Raw genomic sequence first — 20,036 nt, forward strand, 5'->3', positions numbered from 1 at the left:
GGCATGGCTGAGCGACTTTCACACTTCCAATATTCTTGCCTGGGAAATCCCAAGGACAGAGGAGCCTGGCAGGCTACAGTCCACAGGGTCTCCAAGAATTGGACACAACTGAGTGACTGAAAAACTTCTATGCAGAGTACATCATGAGAAACACTGAGCTGGAAGAAGCACAAGCTGGAATCAAGACTGCTGCAAGAAATATCAATAACCTCAGATATGCAGATGACACCACCCGTATGGCAGAAAGTGAAGAGGAACTAAAAAGCCTTTTGATGGAAGTGAAAGTGGAGAGTGAAAAAGTTGGTTTAAAGCTCAACATTCAGAAAATGAAGATCATGGCATCTGGTCCCATCACTTCATGGCAAATAGATGGGGAAACAGTGGACACAGTGTCAGTCTTTCCTTTTTGGGCTCTAAAATCACTGCAGATGGTGATTGCAGCCATGAAATTAAAAGACGCTTACTCCTTGGAAGAAAAGTTATGACCAACCTAGATAGCATATTGAAAAGCAGAGACGTTACTTTGCCAACAAAGGTCCGTCTAGTCAAGGTTATGGTTTTTCCTGTGGTCATGTATGGATGTGAGAGTTGGACTGTGAAGAAAGTTGAGTCCTGAAGAATTGATGCTTCTGAACTGTGGTGTTGGAGAAGACTCTTGAGAGTCCCTTGGACTGCAAGGAGATCCAACCAGTCCATTCTGAAGGAGATCGGCTCTGGGATTTCTTTGGAAGGAATGATGCTGAAGATGAAACTGCAGTACTTTGGCCACTTCATGTGAAGAGTTAACTCATTGGAAAAGACTCTGATGCTTGGAGGGATTGGGGGCAGGAGGAGAAGGGGGCGACAGAGGATGAGATGGCTGGATGGCATCACTGACTTGATGGACTGAGTCTGAGTAAACGCCGGGAGTTGGTGATGGACAGGGAGGCCTGGCGAGCTGCAATTCATGGGGTTGAAAAGAGTCGGACACGACTGAGCAAATGACCTGAACTGAACTGAGTGACAGAGAGAGCAAGAGAGATGGAAACCTTGTCTGGATCCCAATTTGACTAACTGTAAAATAAGAGAGAACAACAGGGAAATTTTATATTGACTGAATAATAAATGATAATATGGAGTTAATGGTAATATTTTTAGTGGTGGTGGTTTAGTTGCACAGTTGTGTCTGACTCTTTGTGATCCCATGGACTGTAGCCCGCCAGGCTCCTCTGTCCATGGGATTCTCCAGGCAAGAATACTGGAGCGGGTTGTCATTTCCTTCTCCAGGGGATCTTCCCGACCTAGGAACTGAACCCAGATCTCCTACGTTGCAGGCAGTTTCTTTACCAACTGAGCTACAAAGGAAGCTTGATAATTTCAGAGCTGAGAATAATATTTTTGCTTTAAAGTTAGGGGAATGGGGAGTATGAAGATATGCATAGGTGAATAAAATAACAACTGTTGATAATTGTTGAAGCTGCATGATGGGTACATGGGGTTCATTATATTATTTCATTATTATGTTTTTGAAAATTCCCGTGTTAAAAAAAAAGGCAAGAAAAAAGAAATCAGCAGGAATTCCTTTAACAACCATTCCTAACAGCAGGAATGGGTATCAGGGCTCTGCCACTGACAAGCTGCGCAACTTTGGGCAAGCTGCTCCACTTGTCTGAGACTCAGTTCACTGTCTTTCAGGTGTGACTTCTGGGGCCCTAAGTAACCAGCAGGCACTGCGAGAGGAGCTTAAGGGCACTGAGGGACTCAACCACCAGGCCAATGTGAATTTTAACCTCAGTTCTGACACTGATGCTTTTGAACTGTGGTGTTGGAGGACTCTTGAGAGTTCCTTGGACAACAAGAAGATCCAACCAGTCCATCCTAAAGGAATCAGTCCTGAATATTCGTTGGAAGGACTGATGCTGAAGCTGAAACTCCAATACTTTGGCCACCTGATGTGAAGAACTGACTCCTTGGAAAAGACCAATGCTGGGAAAGATTGAAGGTGGGAGGAGAAGGGGACGACAGAGGATGAGATGGTTGGATGGCATCACCGACTCAATGGACATGAGTTTGAGTAAACTCTGGGAGTTGGTGATGGACAGGGAGGCCTGGCGTGCTGCAGTCCACGGGGTCACAAAGAGTCGGACATGACTGAGCGACTGAACTGAACTGACACCGCATATGCCCTGGGACCCTCACAACCCTTCCGCGCCTCAGTTTTCTTACCTGTAAAAACGACATTCCTATCTCATTGGTGGGAAATTTAATTAACAAGAGTTCCTATCTCATTGGTAGGAAAATTAACAAATGTAGAGAGTCTGGCACAATGGGGGTTACTCAATAAATATTCCCTCCTGAATGAGTCGATTTCGCCCGAAGCAGCCAAGTTCACACCCCTGACGTCCTTGACAGGCCGCCCCTCAGACGCTGCCGGCAAAAGTCTGAAGAAAGTACGCGCCGGCAGGGACGGCCAGAGCGCCCTCGCGCGGCCAGCCGGGAAACCGCCGGAGTGACGGCCCCGCCCACCGGCGCCCGCGCCTGCGCAGAGGCTCCGCCCCGAAGTTGAGGCGTTGTGTCAGGCGCCCCGGACGCCGGCAGGTCCCGAGGGACCGGGCGGCGACGCCATGGCGGTGCGACAGGCGCTGGGCCGGGGCCTGCAGCTGGGCCGAGCGCTGCTCCTGCGCTTCACGGCCAAGCCCGGCCCGGCCTACGGCTGGGGCCGGCCGGAGCGGCCCGGCCCCGCGGCGGGCTGGGGTCGCGGAGAGCGCCCGGGCCCGGCCGCGGGACCCGGCACGGAGCCGTGCAGGCTCGGGCTCGGGCTTCCCGGCCGCTACCGCTTCTTCCGCCAGTCGGTGGCCGGACTGGCGGAGCGGCTCCAGCGGCAGTTCGTGGTGCGGGCCCGGGGCGGTGCGGGCCCTCGCGGCCGCGCTGTCTTTCTGGCCTTCGGGCTTGGGCTGGGCCTCATCGAGGAGAAGCAAGCGGAGGGCCGGCGGGCCGCCTCAGCCTGTGAGGAGATTCAGGTGAGTGCCGGCGGCGGGCGGGGCGGGGCCGGGGAGGGGGAGGACCGGGATGGGGCGGGGCTCCACTTGGGTGCGGGGCGGGGCCGGGGAGACCGAGTTGGGGCCGGAGCCAGGCTTGGGGCGGGGCTAAGTGCGGGGGCGGGGCGGGACTGGGAGGCCCTGACTGCGGTCGGGCCTGGGGTCAAGACTTAATCTTGTTCAATCGCGCAGTCTTGTTCGACTCTTTGCGACCCAATGGACTGCAGCACGCCAGGCTTCCCTGTCCATCTCCAGCTCCCAGAGCTTACTCAAACTCATGTGCATCGCGTCGGTGATGCTATCCAACCATCTCATCCTCTATCGTCCCCTTCTCCTCTTGCCTTCAGTCTTTCCCAGCATCAGGGTCTTTTCAAATGAGTCAATTCTTCGCATCAGGTGGCCAAAGTATTGGAGTTTCAGCTTCAGTCTTTCCAATGGATACTCAGGACTGATTCTATTTATCTTGTAGCTGGGAATTCCATGGCAATCACTGATTAAGGCTCATTTGTTACTGATCTCCTGGTGCCAGGCCAGGACCTCAGTTTTGGTTTACTATCTTCCCTTCCTCAAATGGGGCTTTCCAGGTAGCTCAATTGGTAAAGAATTTGCTTGCAATACAGGAGACCCCAGTTCAATTCCTGGGTCCGGAAGATCCGGTGGAGAAGGGGTAGGCTACCCACTCCAGTATTCTGGCCTGGAGAATTCCATGGACAATCCATGGGGTCACAAAGAGTCAGACAGGACTGAGCTTTCACTTCCTCAAACTGCATGGTTTGAAAGATATACTAATTATGTAGCTCCTGAACTTCCCTGGTGGCTCAGATGGTAAAGCATCTGCCTACAATGCGGGAGACCTGGGTTCGATCCCTGGGTTGGGATCTCCTGGGGAAGGAAATGGCAACCCACTCCAGTACTCTTGCCTGGAAAATTCCATGGACAGAGGAGCCTGGTAGGCTACAGTCGATGGGGTTGCAAAGAGTCGGACACAACTGAGCAACGTCAATGTCAATGTGGCTCCAAGGCCAATGACCTGTAAATTTTCTAAAATTTAAGGACAGCTAATTCCTAACCCTTATATTCCAGGGGTAGTTGTCATCCCCAATTTATGGATGAGAAAACATACTCGGGGAGGTGAAAAGTGAAATAACTTGCTGAAGTCACAAGTCTGACTTTCATAGAACCTGTGCTGTTGTTAACCACTTGCCAGCCAGGCAGCCTCCACAGTTTAGCCAATTAGTGACATAGCTGAAGCCGAAGTAAAAACCCAAACAGCAGGAGAAAACAGCAGGCCTAATGGTTTTTAGTTAACAACCTGTGTAGAGTTATCTGGGGTGACTAAGATGCTTAGTTCTTGGGCTTTTGAAGTGTTTTAAAGAGCTCAGAGGATTCTGTTTCTACTCAACCAAAATCTCTACTTGTCCAGAGAAACAGAAGGAATAGGATGTGTTTATTAAAAGGCAGCTTTATTTGAAGGAATTGGCTCTGCTGTTCTGGAGTCTGGCAAGTTCAGACTGCAGGGTAGACAGGCAGGCTGGACAGCCAGGAAAGAAACATTTTTAAGTTCAAGTCTGAAGGCCATCTGCTGGCACAGTGCCCTCCTCTTGAGGGAGGCCATTCTTCCTGGGGTTGGGAACCATTCACTGCCTTAGTACAGCCCCTGGGTTTTACAGCTTAGCGCTGAGGTGGTGCAAGGTGGGGTGATTTGCCCAAGGACACAGCTGGTTAAAGACCAAGCAATGTTGGTCTTTAAGATCCCATGTTTCCTGGCTTTCAGCCCCGGTCGTGTTACTCATCACCAGAGTGTCTCATGTTTACGCCCTGGCCCCTTTGAGGCAACAGGTGATGCCTGGCCTAGGCCCCATTCTCTGCCCCTGTCTTTTGTTACAGCTCAGCTGGCAGAAGCCAAGGTGGCCAACTTGACAAACCCTACTAAAAATTACAGCGGCTGTTTCTAAACCGAGGAGCTAGATCCGCCTAAGCTTACCATCTCCACATCCTTGCCTCACACTTCACTCTTCTGTGTCTTAAAATTTATAATTAATTACAAATTAATTTTAAAAATTCTTGCATTTGACTTCTTTGGAAAGAAAATCAGAGTACCAGATTTGGCAACCCGTGTGCTAAAATTCTAATTCTAATGCTAATTGCATATGGTGTCATACTGGAGTAGACCAGGCCAGTCCCTTCAGATGCATTTGGAAAGCATTTTGTGGGGGGAACCCTTTATAAAATAGGCCAAAGATATGAATATATATTTCACTAAGAGGAGATACAGATGCCAAATAAGGATAGTTCAACATCATGAATCATTAGGGAAATGCAAATTGAAAATACAACATGATATCTCTGCATACTTATTAGAGCAGCTAACATTTTAAAAATAAGTGATAATAGTGAATGCTTGTGAGGATGCAGAGAAACTGGACCAATGCTGAAAACCTAAAATAGTACGGCCACTCTGGAAAATAGTCTGCGGTTTCTTACAAAACTAAACATACATTTATCATATGACCCAGCCATTGCAGTCTTGGGCGTTTACCCAGAGACTTGAAAATTTATGTTCATACAAAAACCTGTACATGAGTAGCTGCTATGGGAGACAGTATGCCAGTCCCCCAGACATTAAAAATAGAATTATTGTATGATCCCAGCAATTCCGCTTCTTCGTATATAGCCAAAAGAAGTAAAAGCAGGGACTTTGAACAAATACTAGTTCACCTGTGTTCGTAGGAGCATTATTCACAGTAGTCAAAAGGCAGAAGCAACCCAAGGGGCCATCAATGGGTGTTAAATCTTGTACCCCAGTATTTATGGCTGCATCCCTCATAATAGCAAAATATAAACACACAAACATCCTTTAGCTGGTGAATTGTTAAACCCTGGAATGCTAATAATAAGGAATAACAAGGAATCAGCCATTGATACAGGTAACAACTTCAGTGAACCTCAGGGGCATTATGCTTAGTGATAAAAGTCAGTTCCAAATGGTTGCATCCTGCGATTCTATTTATGTAACATTCTTGAAATGACAGAATGGTAGAGATGGGGAACAGGTCAGTGGTTGCCAGGGACGTGGTTGCATGGGGCATGGCGAGGGTGGTGCAAAAACAAAGAGGCAGCTCAAAGGAATTCTCTTGTGATGGAACAGGTCTGTGTCTTGATGGTGATGACATGAATCTGTAGGTGGGGTGAGATCGCACAGAGCTACACCGCATGGGCATGCTCACGAGTGAATGCAGGTTAGAAAAGATGGTGAGGACTGGGTAAGACCTGTAGCCTCGTTGACCGGAGGGTATGTCGTCACTTTGCTGGGTTTGATACTCTAGTGCCTTGTGAGAGGGCAGTTGCGGGAGACTGGGCGAAGGGCACGCAGGACGCTTTGTTGGGGTTTTTTGGGCAGCTTCCTGTAAGTCTATATTTATTTCAAAACAAAGCTTTAAAAATTTTATCTCATCCTCAAAACTGTGGTTGACTGAGGATTACACGATACTGCTTCGGCTCCACAGAATTTAGAAACTGGTTGGCAAGGCAAGACAGACTTTCATGTTTTAAAAACATTAAAAGTTCTCATGTGAGGTGTTTTAGCTTTAGGTGCTTTAGGAATCTTCCAGAAGGAAAGACTGCTGTGGGCTGGGTGGTCAGCACTGGTTATAGGGGAAGCAGGAGCTTGAGTTGGGACTTGATGGATGAGTAGGGATGAGCAGGCAGAGCAAACACGATATTCCAGGGGGCGGAGGGGGGAAACAGTTTGAGCAGAGGTTCGGGGAGAGGCGTGTGAGAGACCAGTACGGACGGCGCAGACCAGCCTGCAGAACACTTCATACACAGGAAGTGTCGGGACAAGGGGCTGAATAGCCTGTAAGTTAGGTTCGTTCTTGGTGGTGGTGCTGGTCCTCCCTGCTGCATGCGGGGTTGATCTGTGTTGCAGTGCACAGGCTTCTCATCGCATGACTTCTCTTGACGCGGAGCAGGGCTCTAGGGCTCACAGGCTCAGGAGTCGCAGTACGCGGGCTCAGTCGCTCTGAGGCTTGTGGAGTCTTCCCAGACCAGGGATCAAACCCATGTCCCCTGCACTGGCAGGCAGATTCTTATCCACTGGACCACCAGGAAGTCCATCGTTAGGTTCTGCTGCGACATTTGAAAGCAGTGGGCTTTCACTGGACTCAGAAGCAGGTAAAGGAAGGACATGAGTGGGAAAGTCTGGAGGCGAGTGTGTACCGTAGAAAGGGAGGGATCAGCAGATGAGATGGGATTTGAGGAGGAAGGTAGAGTTTGGGTGACTGGAGGAATGATGTCACCTGCCTGAAGTAGGCAAGAATCCCAATTTGGGGGAAATGGCCTCTTTCCCCATGCACCCCCACCTACACTTGTATCTAATTCCATCAGAACTCGTGTACTCTTTGTCTCCTTTCTGTAAACAGAATGGCCCCTCAGCTTCCTAAGAGGCAGAAACAGGGAGACAGGTGTATGGTCAGGCCACTCAAGATGGCGGTTCTCCAGTAGATATTCCCAACCCAGGAATCGAACCAGGGTCACCTGCATTGCAGGAGGATTCTTAACCAGCTGAACTGTGAGGGAAGCCCAGTGAGTGGGATAAAGGAACTGTTCAGCAACAATTGAAATGTGAAACTCACTTTCACCGTGTGACCACGTGTGACCCAGGAGGCTAACTCCAGACCTACCAGCTATAACTGAACGTCCCAGGAGTGACCATCCCCCTGCTTCTGCCACATTAACCCAGAGGCCACTTGTCAACACCCTCTCAGTTCAGCTGTTGACCACTAAAGGACCATTGCCAGCTGTCAGTCGGGGCAGTAACTCACTTTTCCCCTTGCCACAGGACCAACCCCCCGGGGAAATATAAAGTGGTCCGGGACTGGCAGATAAGACCCTGGTGGTTTGGGCTTGCCACCCTGTGGGGCATGGGATTAGAAAGGGATTTACAGATCTCATCTTCTTACAGATCTTCTACCTAGCCCAGCCCCACCTAAGACTACTTAAAGGAATTAATCTGGGCCTCTACTGGAGAAAGGCACCATTCTGTTAACCCTGGGGTCTGTTACACCGCCTCTCTAGGACTGGCATTGGCTGCGGGGACTGAAAGTGGACCAGAGGTGTGGTCCAACAGGCCTGGCCAGGACAAAAACCACAAGACGGGTGGGCTCTCACAATGCTGGTACTGCCTGTATTTTGCCTAGTGGTCACGACCTTTCCTATATTATGTAAATGTAAACATCCTACATTTTGTCCCTTATCTAGGCAGAGAGTCTGTCCGGTGACTGGGCGACCACGGTGGCCTGACTGTGAGATGAGTCTGGGAATTTCCCTGGTGGTCCAGTGGTTAAGAATCTGCCTTCCAGTGCAGGGGACGTGGGTAGATCCCTGGTCAGGGAACTAAAATCCCACATGCCCTGCAGTGAAGCCCTGGTGGCCCAACCAAAGAAGCCGGCACCAAAGACCAGTGTGCCGCAGCAAAGACCCAGCACAGCCAAAAAAAAAGAAAAGCCTGTAGAAATGAGTCTGATCAGTGGGTCTCCAGCAAGATGCTCTATCCTCCTGGGCCTCCCTGGGCCTCTCCAGGCTCTGAGCTGCAGGTGTCCAGATTGTGTTTGTGGTGTTTGGTTGCAGTGCACCTCTGCATACCTGACCCCAGGGACGTCACGGGACAGGGCTGGACCAAGACGGTAAGGGCCGCACAGGGTTTGTGGGAGTGGAGTGTGTGGTCCAGGCACTCAAGATGGCCGCTCTCGCGCTCTCTCTTCATCCCCTGCTGGACCTACAGGTCCAGAGAGCTAGACCAGTGCCTGCTCCCCTACAGCTTCCTCACAGGAGGTGTTTGCCCCCTGCCCCAGCTATGGTTGCTCTAAGCCTTAGGCCACAACCGCTCCACCTGCTGGTGTATTAAGGGGAAACGTCTGCCCTGGTGATGGTCATGAACCTGCGGGGCTGGTGAGGGACCCGCTGGTTTCCCTGGTAACTAGTGAGCCAACCTGACATCAGTGCCCCCTGTGAATGGTAGCCGCCACCTCCCCAGAGGAGCGAAGGTTGCTGCCAGGTCCTTCCTGCTGTCTGCCACACACACTGGGATGCTTCTCCAGGACCCCCTGCTGCAGACAGTTAGGATTCCCCATCCAGTAAACCACGGCTGTCATTGTCACTGCCTCCAAGCTCCTTCATCAGCCATCTGCAGGCTGGCCGTCTACAGGACCTGCAGGTCCTTGGGCTTCAGCCCAACAACAGGACCTGATAACTGGCTCCAGGGAGCCTCCTGATTTTCATCCCCTTGCTTGCAAGAGCAGCCTGAGGTCATTCACAAGCTGGAGGGGTGGCTGTGACCACACGCTCCTGCCATCCACAGTTCCTGGTAACCATCCAGTAGCCACCTGCTGAGGCCTTTGCAGAAAGAACCGTCTCCATAATCAGAAGCCTCCAAGATTGTGCTGGTAGCCTGACGGGCCTCAAAGGAGCAGTGTGCCAGCTGCAGACCTGGGGAACTGCAGCCTCTTAACATGGACGGAGGAGCCTGGTGGGCTGCAGTCCATGGGGTCACTAAGAGTCAGACACGACTGAGTGACTTCACTTTCACTTCTCACTTTCATGCATTGGAAAAGGCAATGGCAACCCACTCCAGGGTTCTTGCCTGGAGAATCCCAGGGACGGGGGAGCCTGGTGGGCTGCCGTCTATGGGGTCGCACAGGGTCGGACACGACTGACGCGACTTAGCAGCAGCAGCAGCAGCTACTAACATAGTGTTCTGTGTTGGACTGACGTGGTGACTGCCATGAAGTGACAGTTTGAGAATTAATCTGAATAAGGGGAGAACAGGCTGGCTTGAGCCCAGGACCAACAGTAACACCCAGTTTGGTTGTTTTATTAGCCCTCAATCTGCCAGTGGAGATTTGGCCTCGCTGTACCACTCCATCCCTTCACTGAAGCCTCACGGGGCTGCCAAGCTCATGGTGCCTGCTCATTTTCTTCGCAGGCAATTTTCACCCAGAAAAACAAGCTGCTCCCGGACCCACTGGACACCCGACGCTGGCAGGGTTTCCGGCTGGAGGAGTATCTGATCGGGCAGTCCATTGGCAAGGGCTGCAGCGCCGCCGTCTATGAGGCCGCCATGCCTGTGTTGCCCCGGAACCTGGAGGAGGCAGAGAGCCTGGGCCAGCTTCTTCCAGGGAAGGGCCCAGAGATCCTTCCACGGGGAGAGGAGGCGCCGGCCCCGCGGGCCCCGGCCTTCCCCTTGGCCATCAAGATGATGTGGAACATCTCGGTAAGGGTGGGGCCTCCATCTCTGAAGTCATCCTTTTTCAAAATCCCCTTCTTGGGGGCGGTGGTAACCAGATGACACTTCTTCCCAGGAAGTAAATAGGAACCAGCAAGATTCTCCACAGGACAGGCGCCTCACGCTCTTGTGCAGCAGTCTGAAGCAGTGTTACAGTCTTGGACTGTAACCTGTCCACGCGTCACCCGAGGTCCCGCCTCCCCGACGAGCTCCCAGGCCCCTGGGCCACAAGCCACACTGAGTGGCGAGGGCCCGGGGCGTCTGGGCCAATGAGCGTATTTCAGGGTTGCAGTGTGCTCTGTCTTCTCGCTCCCTGACCTGCTTGTGGGGAAGGAGGGGCCACGTGCCTTCCGCTGAGCCTGCCTCCCACCACACTCCAGACCCAAGGCTGGTGTGCCAGCTCTCTGCTCTTAACCCTTGCAGAACTCAAGACTTTGGCAAGTTGAGTATTTTTCCCACCCAAAAGAAAGATTTCTGTCCATTTAGAGTAGCTTCTGTATCTTGCCATCACATCATGGGAGGAGGGTTAGGAAGCTCATCAAGACTTGATGGCATTTTCTGCGGAGCCTCTCTCCAAGGCTGAGGGGGGCAGCCACATAGCTCACGCTGGGCCCTGAAGGGCGTGGTCTGCGCCTTGATGTGGGGAACGAAACTTGTTAGACTGTGCTTCCAAGCTGGGCTGATAACCAACACGTAGCCAACCCCCACCCCACGCCCACCCCCAGGAAGCATCCAGTCCTAACATCAAAACTCCCACTGGTTGGGGCATGACAGCAAATGCATTCACAAAAGCTAAAAGACTTAATTCTGAAAGGATTCTTTATAGGTGTCGCCAGTCCTGAGAGCTGTTCATTATGAAATGAGGAAAACACGGTGCTTTTCCTCATTGTGTGTTGCTTTTTGCTGGTTGATAGAGGGCTGTTCTGTGATTCAGCGCAAGTTTATCCAGGGTGGGCCTGTCTGCTGAAGGGAGCCTTCAGGGGTGAGCGTTCGTGCTCGGTGGTCCGGTCTGAGCCTGGTTGTGCCCGGAGGCCTCTGTGGCAGGAAGAGGAGCCCCTGCTGTGGTCATCTCAACAGCTCCTGCAGCCTTGGGCACCTGAGCTGCCGAGAGTTTGAGGAGTGGGCAGTATCCTCTGGGTTGGCATGAATGGCACCTCTGCCTCCTTTCTCCCGGGAGAAACTAGGCTTGGCTTGCCACTCAGAGAGGTTATGAGCTTGAAGGTCAAAACCAGTTCTAGGCAGTAGTTGTCCTGGTCCGGATGACAAGGAGGGCCTGGACTAATTCTGGATGCGTTATGGATGTGTTGCAGGCAGGCTCATCCAGCGAAGCCATCTTTAGCGCAATGAGCCAGGAGCTGGTCCCAGCCAGTCGAGTGGCCGTGGCCGGGGAGTATGGAGCAGCCACTCACGGGTAAGCGGCCGTCTGCCCCCCTCGCCCCGCCGCGGAGCAGCACCCACACCCGTGCCCTTGGCACGGCACCTGACGCAACACACACACCCAGACACAGCACACGCCCGCTGATCAGTGCAGTCAGTGACAGGCTTCCAGTTGGCGGATAATTGGGAAAGACTAGTCTGACCCCAGCTGGAGATGCAGGTGGCTGACTCACGCTAGAGCAGGGAGAGAAGGCCATCTAAAACCATTCCCCATCCTTCTGAACTGGGCAGATCTGATTTATGACTCCTAAGTAACTCTCAGGTAGAGCACCACTATTTTGTACGAATTGAATTCTGTCTGTCCCCAGCAGAGGTTGACACTCACTTTACAACTAACTGCCATGACCTGATGGTGCCAAGAGATTTTTTTTTTTAATGGCCTATTTCCCAGGAGTGCTCTTTGTGGCAGAGGCACCTGAGAAGTGGCAGCAGAGCCCAGCGTGGTCAGTGCTGGTTCGACCCCCCTCAGGCCTCCTGGCCAGTTCCAGTTTTCCGTTCAAACACACATCCCCTCCCAGTGCAGCCACACGCTTTCCTGGGTTCTCCTGACAGCCAGGCAGCGCTTTGCCGCTGTGGCGCCGACAGCCTTGTGCTGGGGTCCTCGTTCTCCCAGTGGCTCTAATGGCCCCAGGCCAGAACGACGCTCTGTCGCCTTTGATCACCTAGGACGGGCCCATTTGGATGGACCCCAGAGGAGCTGTTGGAGCCACTCACAGCCTGGCTCAAAGCTCGGACCTGAGGCAGCTTGGAGGACAGCCCGGGCGTGGGGCTCTCCCTGTTGTCTCAATGTCTCTGGGCTTCCGCTCCATCCACCTCTCTCTGCCACCCTATGATCTCATTTCCTGCCCACAGATATACTTCCGGCTTCCCTCAGGCCTCGTGGCATTGTTACCAAAAGCAAACTCCTGTGCCTGACATACAGTGAGGCCAAACGATACCAAAATTTCAGAGTTTGGAACAGAGAAAGGTTTATTGCAGGACCATGGAAGGCGACTGGTGGCTCATGGCCCCCAAACATCAAATTCCCCAAAGAGTTTCAGCAAAGTGTTTTTAAAGAGCACGTAAGGGAGAGGGGGGGGCCCCAGGGTATGTGATCGGCTCATGCACACATCTCCGGTAGTTGGTGAGATGACAGGGCAGTGTCGCAGTGGTTAACAGCCTCAGTCCTCAGGCTCTGGGAGGTCTGCAGGCTACCTCCTTATGACCATCAGGTGGTTAGCGTCTTCATTTGGTGGGGGTTTTTACATCTGTAAAACAGCTCAGGAGATGTGCATCAGGTACTGTTCAGAGAGGAGCTCAAGCGGCGTTAAAGCATCCTTTCAACACCTCGGCCCCCTTTCCTGTGCAGTTACTGCCGAATTTTTTCTCACACTCCACAGAGAGACTCTCCCTTTTTCCTACCAACCACCGGGTCTCGGACATGACTGCAGGCCCTTGGTTGCCCTTGGGTCAGGTGCGCACAGCCCCGGGCATGGCGGCCGAGTGCAGCCTCTGTTTCTGAGCAGGGCAGTGGGGTGGGGCTCCCGGAGCAGCAGAGGCCTGGGCAGGGCACCTGACACCCGGGGGAATCGCTTCTACACACTGCCTCCGTGTCAGTTCACTCAGAGGCTGACTGAGCTCATGCCGGGTGTTATGCTAGGGCCGGATCAGGGAGATTCCGGGTCCTATTAACCGCCTTACAGGGTATGGTACTACTCTATTCCCCTTTTCATTTGAGACTGAGCCAAGAGACGTTGAGCAGTGTGGCCAAGGACTTGGAGTGGCAGGCGTGGGGTTCAGCCCCAGGCAGCCCGCTTCCAGGCCCCATGCTCTACCTCGTGGGATGGACGGACGGTGGATGGATGGTGGGGTCACCAATGTGATGAGTCATCGCGGGTTTCCCTTCCAGCACCCGACTCTGCACCTGGCACACACTTGGTGTAGATATGGGTGGAGATGAATGTCAGTGTTGATTGTGGCCTCAGACTATTGTATCCCAAGTGTCGTATCTGCTGCTCCCTCACGTTTGTCCCACCCGGCTGAAACAGAAGACCCAAGGGAGGTCCCAAGCAGCTGGCCCCGCACCCCAACATCATCCGGGTCTTGCGAGCCTTCACCTCGTCGGTGCCGCTGCTGCCAGGAGCCCTGGTCGACTACCCGGATGTGCTGCCCCCGCGTCTTCACCCCGCAGGCCTGGGCCACGGGCGGACTCTCTTCCTTGTCATGAAGAAGTGAGTGGCGGGACCCGGAGTGAGTGGGAGCTGGTCGCTGCCTCCAGGAGCCTGGGGTCACGGGCGAGAGGACCCTCTCTCTTTGGGAGACAAGGGCAGGCTGAGGGCGTATGTCTGCCCTGGAGCGCAGTTTCCCTTTGGGCAGCCTTCCAGGAAAACAGAAGGGCATGCTCAGTCAGGTCATACTCCCCACCTAGTGCCCTTGGTACCTTAGTAGCCCCCTCTGTGCTCACCTTTCTCCTGCCTTTTTTTTTTAAAACATAGACTCTTCTCCTTTCCTCCATCTCTGTGCCCCTGGCATTGCTGTGTGAGTGTTTTAAGGAAACAAGCAGCTGTCCTGTAACTTCTAACGTGTGAGGCCCTAGCTCTTACTTCCTAATTCCAGGATGGTGGATAGAAACAGAATGGCTACTTAGGGAGAAAAGGAATCAGAAGGCCATCATCCTAACAGGAAGTAAGGTGCTCGGGATGCTAGGTGCGCGGTAACTGGCCCTGTTGCGTTCTCCACCAGCTACCCCTGTACCCTGCGCCAGTACCTTCGCGGGAACACCCCAAGCCCCCGGCTGGCCACTGTGATGACTCTGCAGCTCTTGGAAGCGGTGGATCACCTGGTCCAGCAGGGCGTTGCACACAGAGACCTGAAGTCCGACAACATCCTTGTGGAACTGGATGCAGGTAGCTGCCCCGCCCCGCTCTGAGTTGTTCGGGGCAGTCTGGACTTAAGGTTTGAGGACATTTAGGGGCCTTCGGGTCTTTTCTGGTTTTTATGTTCTAAGTTGTAACTTAGCTCTGCACACAGAGATAAGCACTCTCTCCTTCAAGATGGAGGGCTTTGGTCTTTGTTTTGGTCTTTGTATTGTAAGAATATTTTCAGCAAGTACTGCTTGAATGTCAGCCCAGCTGCCTCTGGCAGTGAGCTCCCCATCACGGGAAGCATTCAAGCAAAGCTGGGTGGCTACTTGCCTAGGGGTTCTGTAAAGGAGAGTCATTGTTTTGTTCTTGTTGTTTAGTCGATAACTCGTGTCTGACTCTTTGCAACCCCTTGGACTGTAGCCCACCAGGCTCCTCTGTCCACATGATTTCCCAGGCAAGAATACTGGAGTGGGTTGCCTTTCCCTTCTTCAGGGGATCTTCTTCACCCAGGGATCAAACTTCTGTCCCCTGCAATACAGGAGGATTCTCATGTGGTCAATTTTGAACTAAAAAGATTTAAGATAATTCAATATGCAATTAAATTCTAGAGGAACTGGCTTTTAAAGGAAGTCTGCATGAATCCTTTTCTGGATAACTAATTGATAATGCTCCGATTTTATCCAGTTCTTGGCTAGGGGACCTTGACTTCCTGGAGGCATGTCTGTGTCTGTGTTGCTGGTCCCACTCAGCTCTCTGGTGAGTGGGCAGCTGTCCAGGCCTTGCTGGCCTGTGTTCCTGGGTCAGCCTGTCCTGAGAGTGACTGTTGCTGCTCAGTCGCTCAGTTGTGTCCGACTCTTTGTGACCCCATGGACTGCAGCACACCAGGCCTCCCTGTCCATCACCAACTCCTGGAGCTTACTCAGACTCCATCTAGTCAGTGATGCCATCCAACCATCTCATCCTCTGTCATCCCCTTCTCCTCCCACCTTCAATCTTTCCCAGCATCAGGGTCTTTTCTAAGGAGTCAGTTCTTCGCATCAGGTGGTCAAAGTATTGGAGCTTCAGCATCAGTCCTTCCAGTGAATATTGAGGATTGATTTCCTTTAAGATTGACTGGTTGGATCTCCTTGCAGTCCAAGGGACTCTCACGAATCCTCTCCAACACCACAATTCAAAAGCATCAATTCTTCAGTGTTCAGCCTTCTTTATGGTCCAACTCTCACATTCATACATGACTACTGGAAAAACCATAGCTTTGACTATATGGACATTTGTTGGCAAAGTAATATCTCTGCTTTTTAATATCCTCTCTGGGTTTGTCATAGCTGTTCTTCCAAGGAGCAAGCGTCTTTTAATTGCATAGCTGCAGTCACCATCTGCAGTGATTTTGAAGCTCAAGAAAATAAAGCCTGTCACGGTTTCCATTGTTTCTCCTCTGTTTGCATGAAGTGATGGGACCAGATGCCATGATCTTAGTTCTGAATGTTGAGTTTTAAGGTAGCTTTTTCACTCTCTTCCTTCATTAAGAGGCTCTTTAGTTCTTCTTCACTTTCTGCCATAAGGGTGGTGTCATCTGCATATCTGAGGTTATTGATATTTCTTCCAACAGTCTTGATTCCAGCTTGTGCTTCATCCAGCTTGGCATTTCGCATGATGTACTCTGCACATAAATTAAATAAGCAGGGTGATAATATATAGCCTTGATGTACTCCTCTCCCAATTTTGAATCACTCTGTTGTTCCATGTCTGGTTCTCGCTGTTGCTTCTTGACCTGCATACAGGTTTCTCAGGAGGCAGGTCAGGTGGTCTGGTATTCCCATCTCTTGAAGAATTTTCCAGAGTTTGTTGTGATCCACACAGTCAAAGGCTTTAGTGTAGGCAGTGAAGCAGAAGTAGATGTTTTTCTGGAACCCTCTTGCTTTCTTGATGATCCAACAGATGTTTGCAGTTTGATCTCTGGTTCCTCTGCCTTTTCTAAATCCAGCTTGAACGTCTGGGGGTTCCCAGTTCACTTGCTATTGGAGCCTGGCTTGGAGAATTTTGGCATTACGTTGCTAGCATGTGAGATGAGTGCAGCTGTGCAGTAGTCTGTTCCTGGGTCAGCGTGTCCCGAGGGTGGCTTTAGTGGGGGTATCAGAGGGCCTCGAGGTGCAGGGAGGAGAGGAGACGGCCTCTCACGTCTGCATGTCTCCCCACAGACGGCTGCCCCTGGTTGGTGATCACAGACTTTGGCTGCTGCTTGGCTGATGAGCGCATCGGCCTACAGTTGCCTTTCACCAGCTGGTACGTGGACCGCGGCGGAAATGGCTGCCTGATGGCTCCTGAGGTGAGTCCCACTGAGCGTGTCACATGCCACCAGCAGAGCCTCTCCCACCAGGTCTCCTCCCTGGTTACTCAACACTTTCATCTTTTCTGACCCGTAATTTAGCAGAAGTCCCCTCCCTGCCTCTCCGCCTGGAACTGAAGTCCCAGGGGAGATGCGTTTTGCCAGCCTGAAGTGGGCAGCCTGAGCACACTGGCTTGGATCTGAGCTACAGCTCGTTCCAGTTCTGGGTTCCTTGGGACAGAGTCCAGACTAGTGCATGAATCGGGGGCCGTGCAGGAGCACAAACAGGTTTCAAGTGCCAGCAGCGTGACTGTTCACTTGTTGCTTTCCGAGCAGGTGTCCACGGCCTGCCCTGGCCCCAGGGCAGTGATCGACTACAGCAAGGCGGATGCCTGGGCGGTGGGCGCACTCGCCTATGAAATCTTCGGGCTCCCCAATCCCTTTTACGGCCAGGGCAGGGCCCACCTTGAAAGCCGCAGTTACCAGGAGGCTCAGCTGCCAGCACTGCCCGAGTGGGTGCCGTGGGACGTGAGGTGCCTGGTGAGGTCACTGCTGCAGCGGGAGGCCTGCAAGGTGAGGCAGTTCAGGCTTACAGGGGGCGTGTGGATGGGAACCTCAGGTTGTGTTCTGGAGTAAAGGGCAGGGCTGGGCAGGCACTGGAGTGAAAAACGGCTCCTCTATCTTACAGAGGTGATGGCCACATACAGAACACACAACAGGCTGGAATATAGATAGGAGCAAGGGAGCTGGCCACCAAGTTTGGAGTCAGGATTCCAGCAGTCAACTCCTCTTGGCTTCAGTTGCTTAAAGTTACTCAGAGGGAAATAGATGCAGTTTTAAGATATGTTTAATGAAGATATAGAATCAGCTGAGATCTAACCAGACAGATAGGATGAACTCTCCTAAGAGATCTGGACATTTTGAAATTACTCCAAAGGCTAACATATTTGAAACCTTAAAAGGAGTGGCGGGGCCAGTGCGGGTGGCATGTGGAGTGGAAAAGCATGGGCAGACCAGGGCTCACAGTCCCGCCCTACCGCTTGCCCCTCACCACGGGCAGCAGGCTGTCACATGTGTGCGCTGCCGTCATGAAGTTAGGACAACTCCCCTCACCCTAGACAGTCCAGTGGTGGCCTCCCAAGATTCCAATGCAGGGGACACAGGTTCGATCCCTGGTTGGGCAACTAAGATCACATATGCCATGCTACATGGCGAAAAAAACCTTAATAAAAAAAAAAAGGCCCAGGATGGGGAGGCTATTCCAACAATGTCCTCTACCCATACCCCACCCCACTCCAAATTCGTACCCATGGGAAAGCCTGGGGCATGGGTAGAATCGGCCAGTGTGTGTGCAGAGTACTGCAGGAGGGAGGGTGAAGAGCATGCTCAGGGCCAGAGAAGGGAAGACCCTGAAACAGGCTGCACTGAAAGGCTGTGGGTGAAGACCGTCACAGGTGCTCTCAGCTCCAGCTCCCCTTCCTGTTGCAGAGGCCATCCGCCCGAGTGGCTGCTAACGTGCTTCACTTAAGCCTCTGGGGTGAACACACGCTTGCCCCGAAGAACCTGAAACCGGATGAGATGATTGGCTGGCTCCTCCAACAATCGGCCGCCACTCTGCTGGCCAACAGGCTGACGGAGAACTGTGTGGAAACGAAAATGAAGATGCTGTTTCTGGCCAACCTGGAGTATGAAGCGCTGAGCCAGGCGGCCCTCCTCCTCGACTCCTGGAGGGCGGCCCCGAGACAGCTGCTGTAGCTGGTGAATTACTAAAAGAACTTTCCCGTATCTGTGTCATGATGGTCTGTGAATGCTGAGCAAGTGCCTCCTAGGTGAGGGGACGGGGGAGTCAGAAGGAAAGATGGCACGGGGAGGGCGAGTCAGCAAAGAGAAGGCCTCAGGTTTGGGAGATGGAAGGAGCAGCTCGAGGTCACAGTGTAATCACTAACTCGCTCTAGCTGTGTGATTTTGCCTAGCTGTGTGATTCTGATGCATCATCCAAGTTCTCTTACCTGTGAAATGAAGACACTGCTCTCAATAGAGGTCAGCAACCTTGTTCTGTCGAGGGCTAGTGCTCAGGCTTTCGCAGCTACTCAGCTCTGCCATCGTGGCGCAAAGACAGCCTTCAATGTGTGAACAAGTTCAGCTTCACTTAGGGACTCTGAGATTTGGAATTTCGTGTGTCACTACATATTCTTAATTTTTTCAACCACTTAAAAGGTAAAAACCATTTTTTAGCTTGCAGGCCTGCAAAAATCAGGCAGCAAGCCAGATTGGCCCACAGACCAAGTTTGCCAACCCCTCATCTAACTGACTGCAAAGGGCCTAACCCTCAAGAGAAATGCTAGCCAATCAGCAGGCTCCTTTGTGCATCAGCGCTGCCCACGTGATGCCCAGGGCACACAGATCCAAAGGATGACCTCTGTCCTAGGCGAGAGGCTGCTCAGGCATAAACCACTGACCAGAGTCCTGTCCTCCTCGACCTCTGAAAAGTCAGTGGCCGAGCGGCTCTGTTAGGTGAGGCTGAGCTGAGGAAGGTCAGACCTGTGCTGTGGCCAGAGTTCATGCAGGTCAGGATAGTCAGGTGTCAGAGTGAACAGCACGTGAGTGAGGCCCGAGACGGGAGCCGCTGCAGTCAGTCATCTGTCCCAGAGCAGCCCTGGGTGCTGGTGACAAGCATCGCCGCAGAGCTCGTGCAGCCGCTGATTTGAGTCCAGCAGAGCGCCGGTGACTAATGAAATGGAGATTAACAGGGCAGTGTTCTGAACTTGCTGATTGTCCCTTCTGACTAGCATTTCTTACAGGAATTGTGATGAATTAAACGCATATTGACAACCGCAAAATATGTAAGTGCCTCAAACTGAAGACTTTGCTTTTAAGAGTAAGCCTCACACTATAAAGACAATGATAGTTGAGACGGGATCATACAACTTTACGTGTGCTTTCAGGAACACAACCAGGGCCTAAAGGAAGGTGACTATGCTGCAAGGTTCTTTTCAACCAAGCAGTTCTATAATTCTGTTGAAGTCAAGTGCTGTTACCCTAGCTTTCCCATCTCTGTGATGTCCCCACTGGCCTTTATTAACCCGACTTTACTCCCCTTGACATTCAGCAGCTGTGTCATTTCCAGATTT

At 52.2% G+C, this 20,036-nt stretch overlaps 1 protein-coding gene across 1 annotated transcript; it reads left to right on the forward strand.

Moving 5' to 3' along the window:
• Positions 2,557 to 19,822, forward strand: PINK1 (PTEN induced putative kinase 1). The gene is made up of 8 exons (XM_018055041.1): positions 2,557 to 2,999; positions 10,000 to 10,287; positions 11,610 to 11,710; positions 13,764 to 13,946; positions 14,458 to 14,621; positions 16,778 to 16,905; positions 17,242 to 17,478; positions 18,394 to 19,822. Exons 1-8 carry the CDS (start codon positions 2,604 to 2,606, stop codon positions 18,658 to 18,660), a joined length of 1,764 nt encoding a protein of 587 aa, XP_017910530.1. The 5' UTR covers positions 2,557 to 2,603; the 3' UTR covers positions 18,661 to 19,822.

This window comes from Capra hircus, chromosome 2, assembly GCF_001704415.2.
Source record: "Capra hircus breed San Clemente chromosome 2, ASM170441v1, whole genome shotgun sequence".
NCBI classification, from domain to species: Eukaryota; Metazoa; Chordata; class Mammalia; order Artiodactyla; family Bovidae; genus Capra; species Capra hircus.

Coding starts and splice junctions, on each gene's coding strand:
- PINK1 (XM_018055041.1), top strand. CDS start 2,604: ATGGCGGTGCGACAGGCGCTGGGCCGGGGCCTGCAGCTGGGCCGAGCG. Junction 16,906..17,241: donor GCTGCCTGATGGCTCCTGAG/GTGAGTCCCACT, acceptor CTTTCCGAGCAG/GTGTCCACGGCCTGCCCTGG. Junction 17,479..18,393: donor TGCAGCGGGAGGCCTGCAAG/GTGAGGCAGTTC, acceptor TTCCTGTTGCAG/AGGCCATCCGCCCGAGTGGC.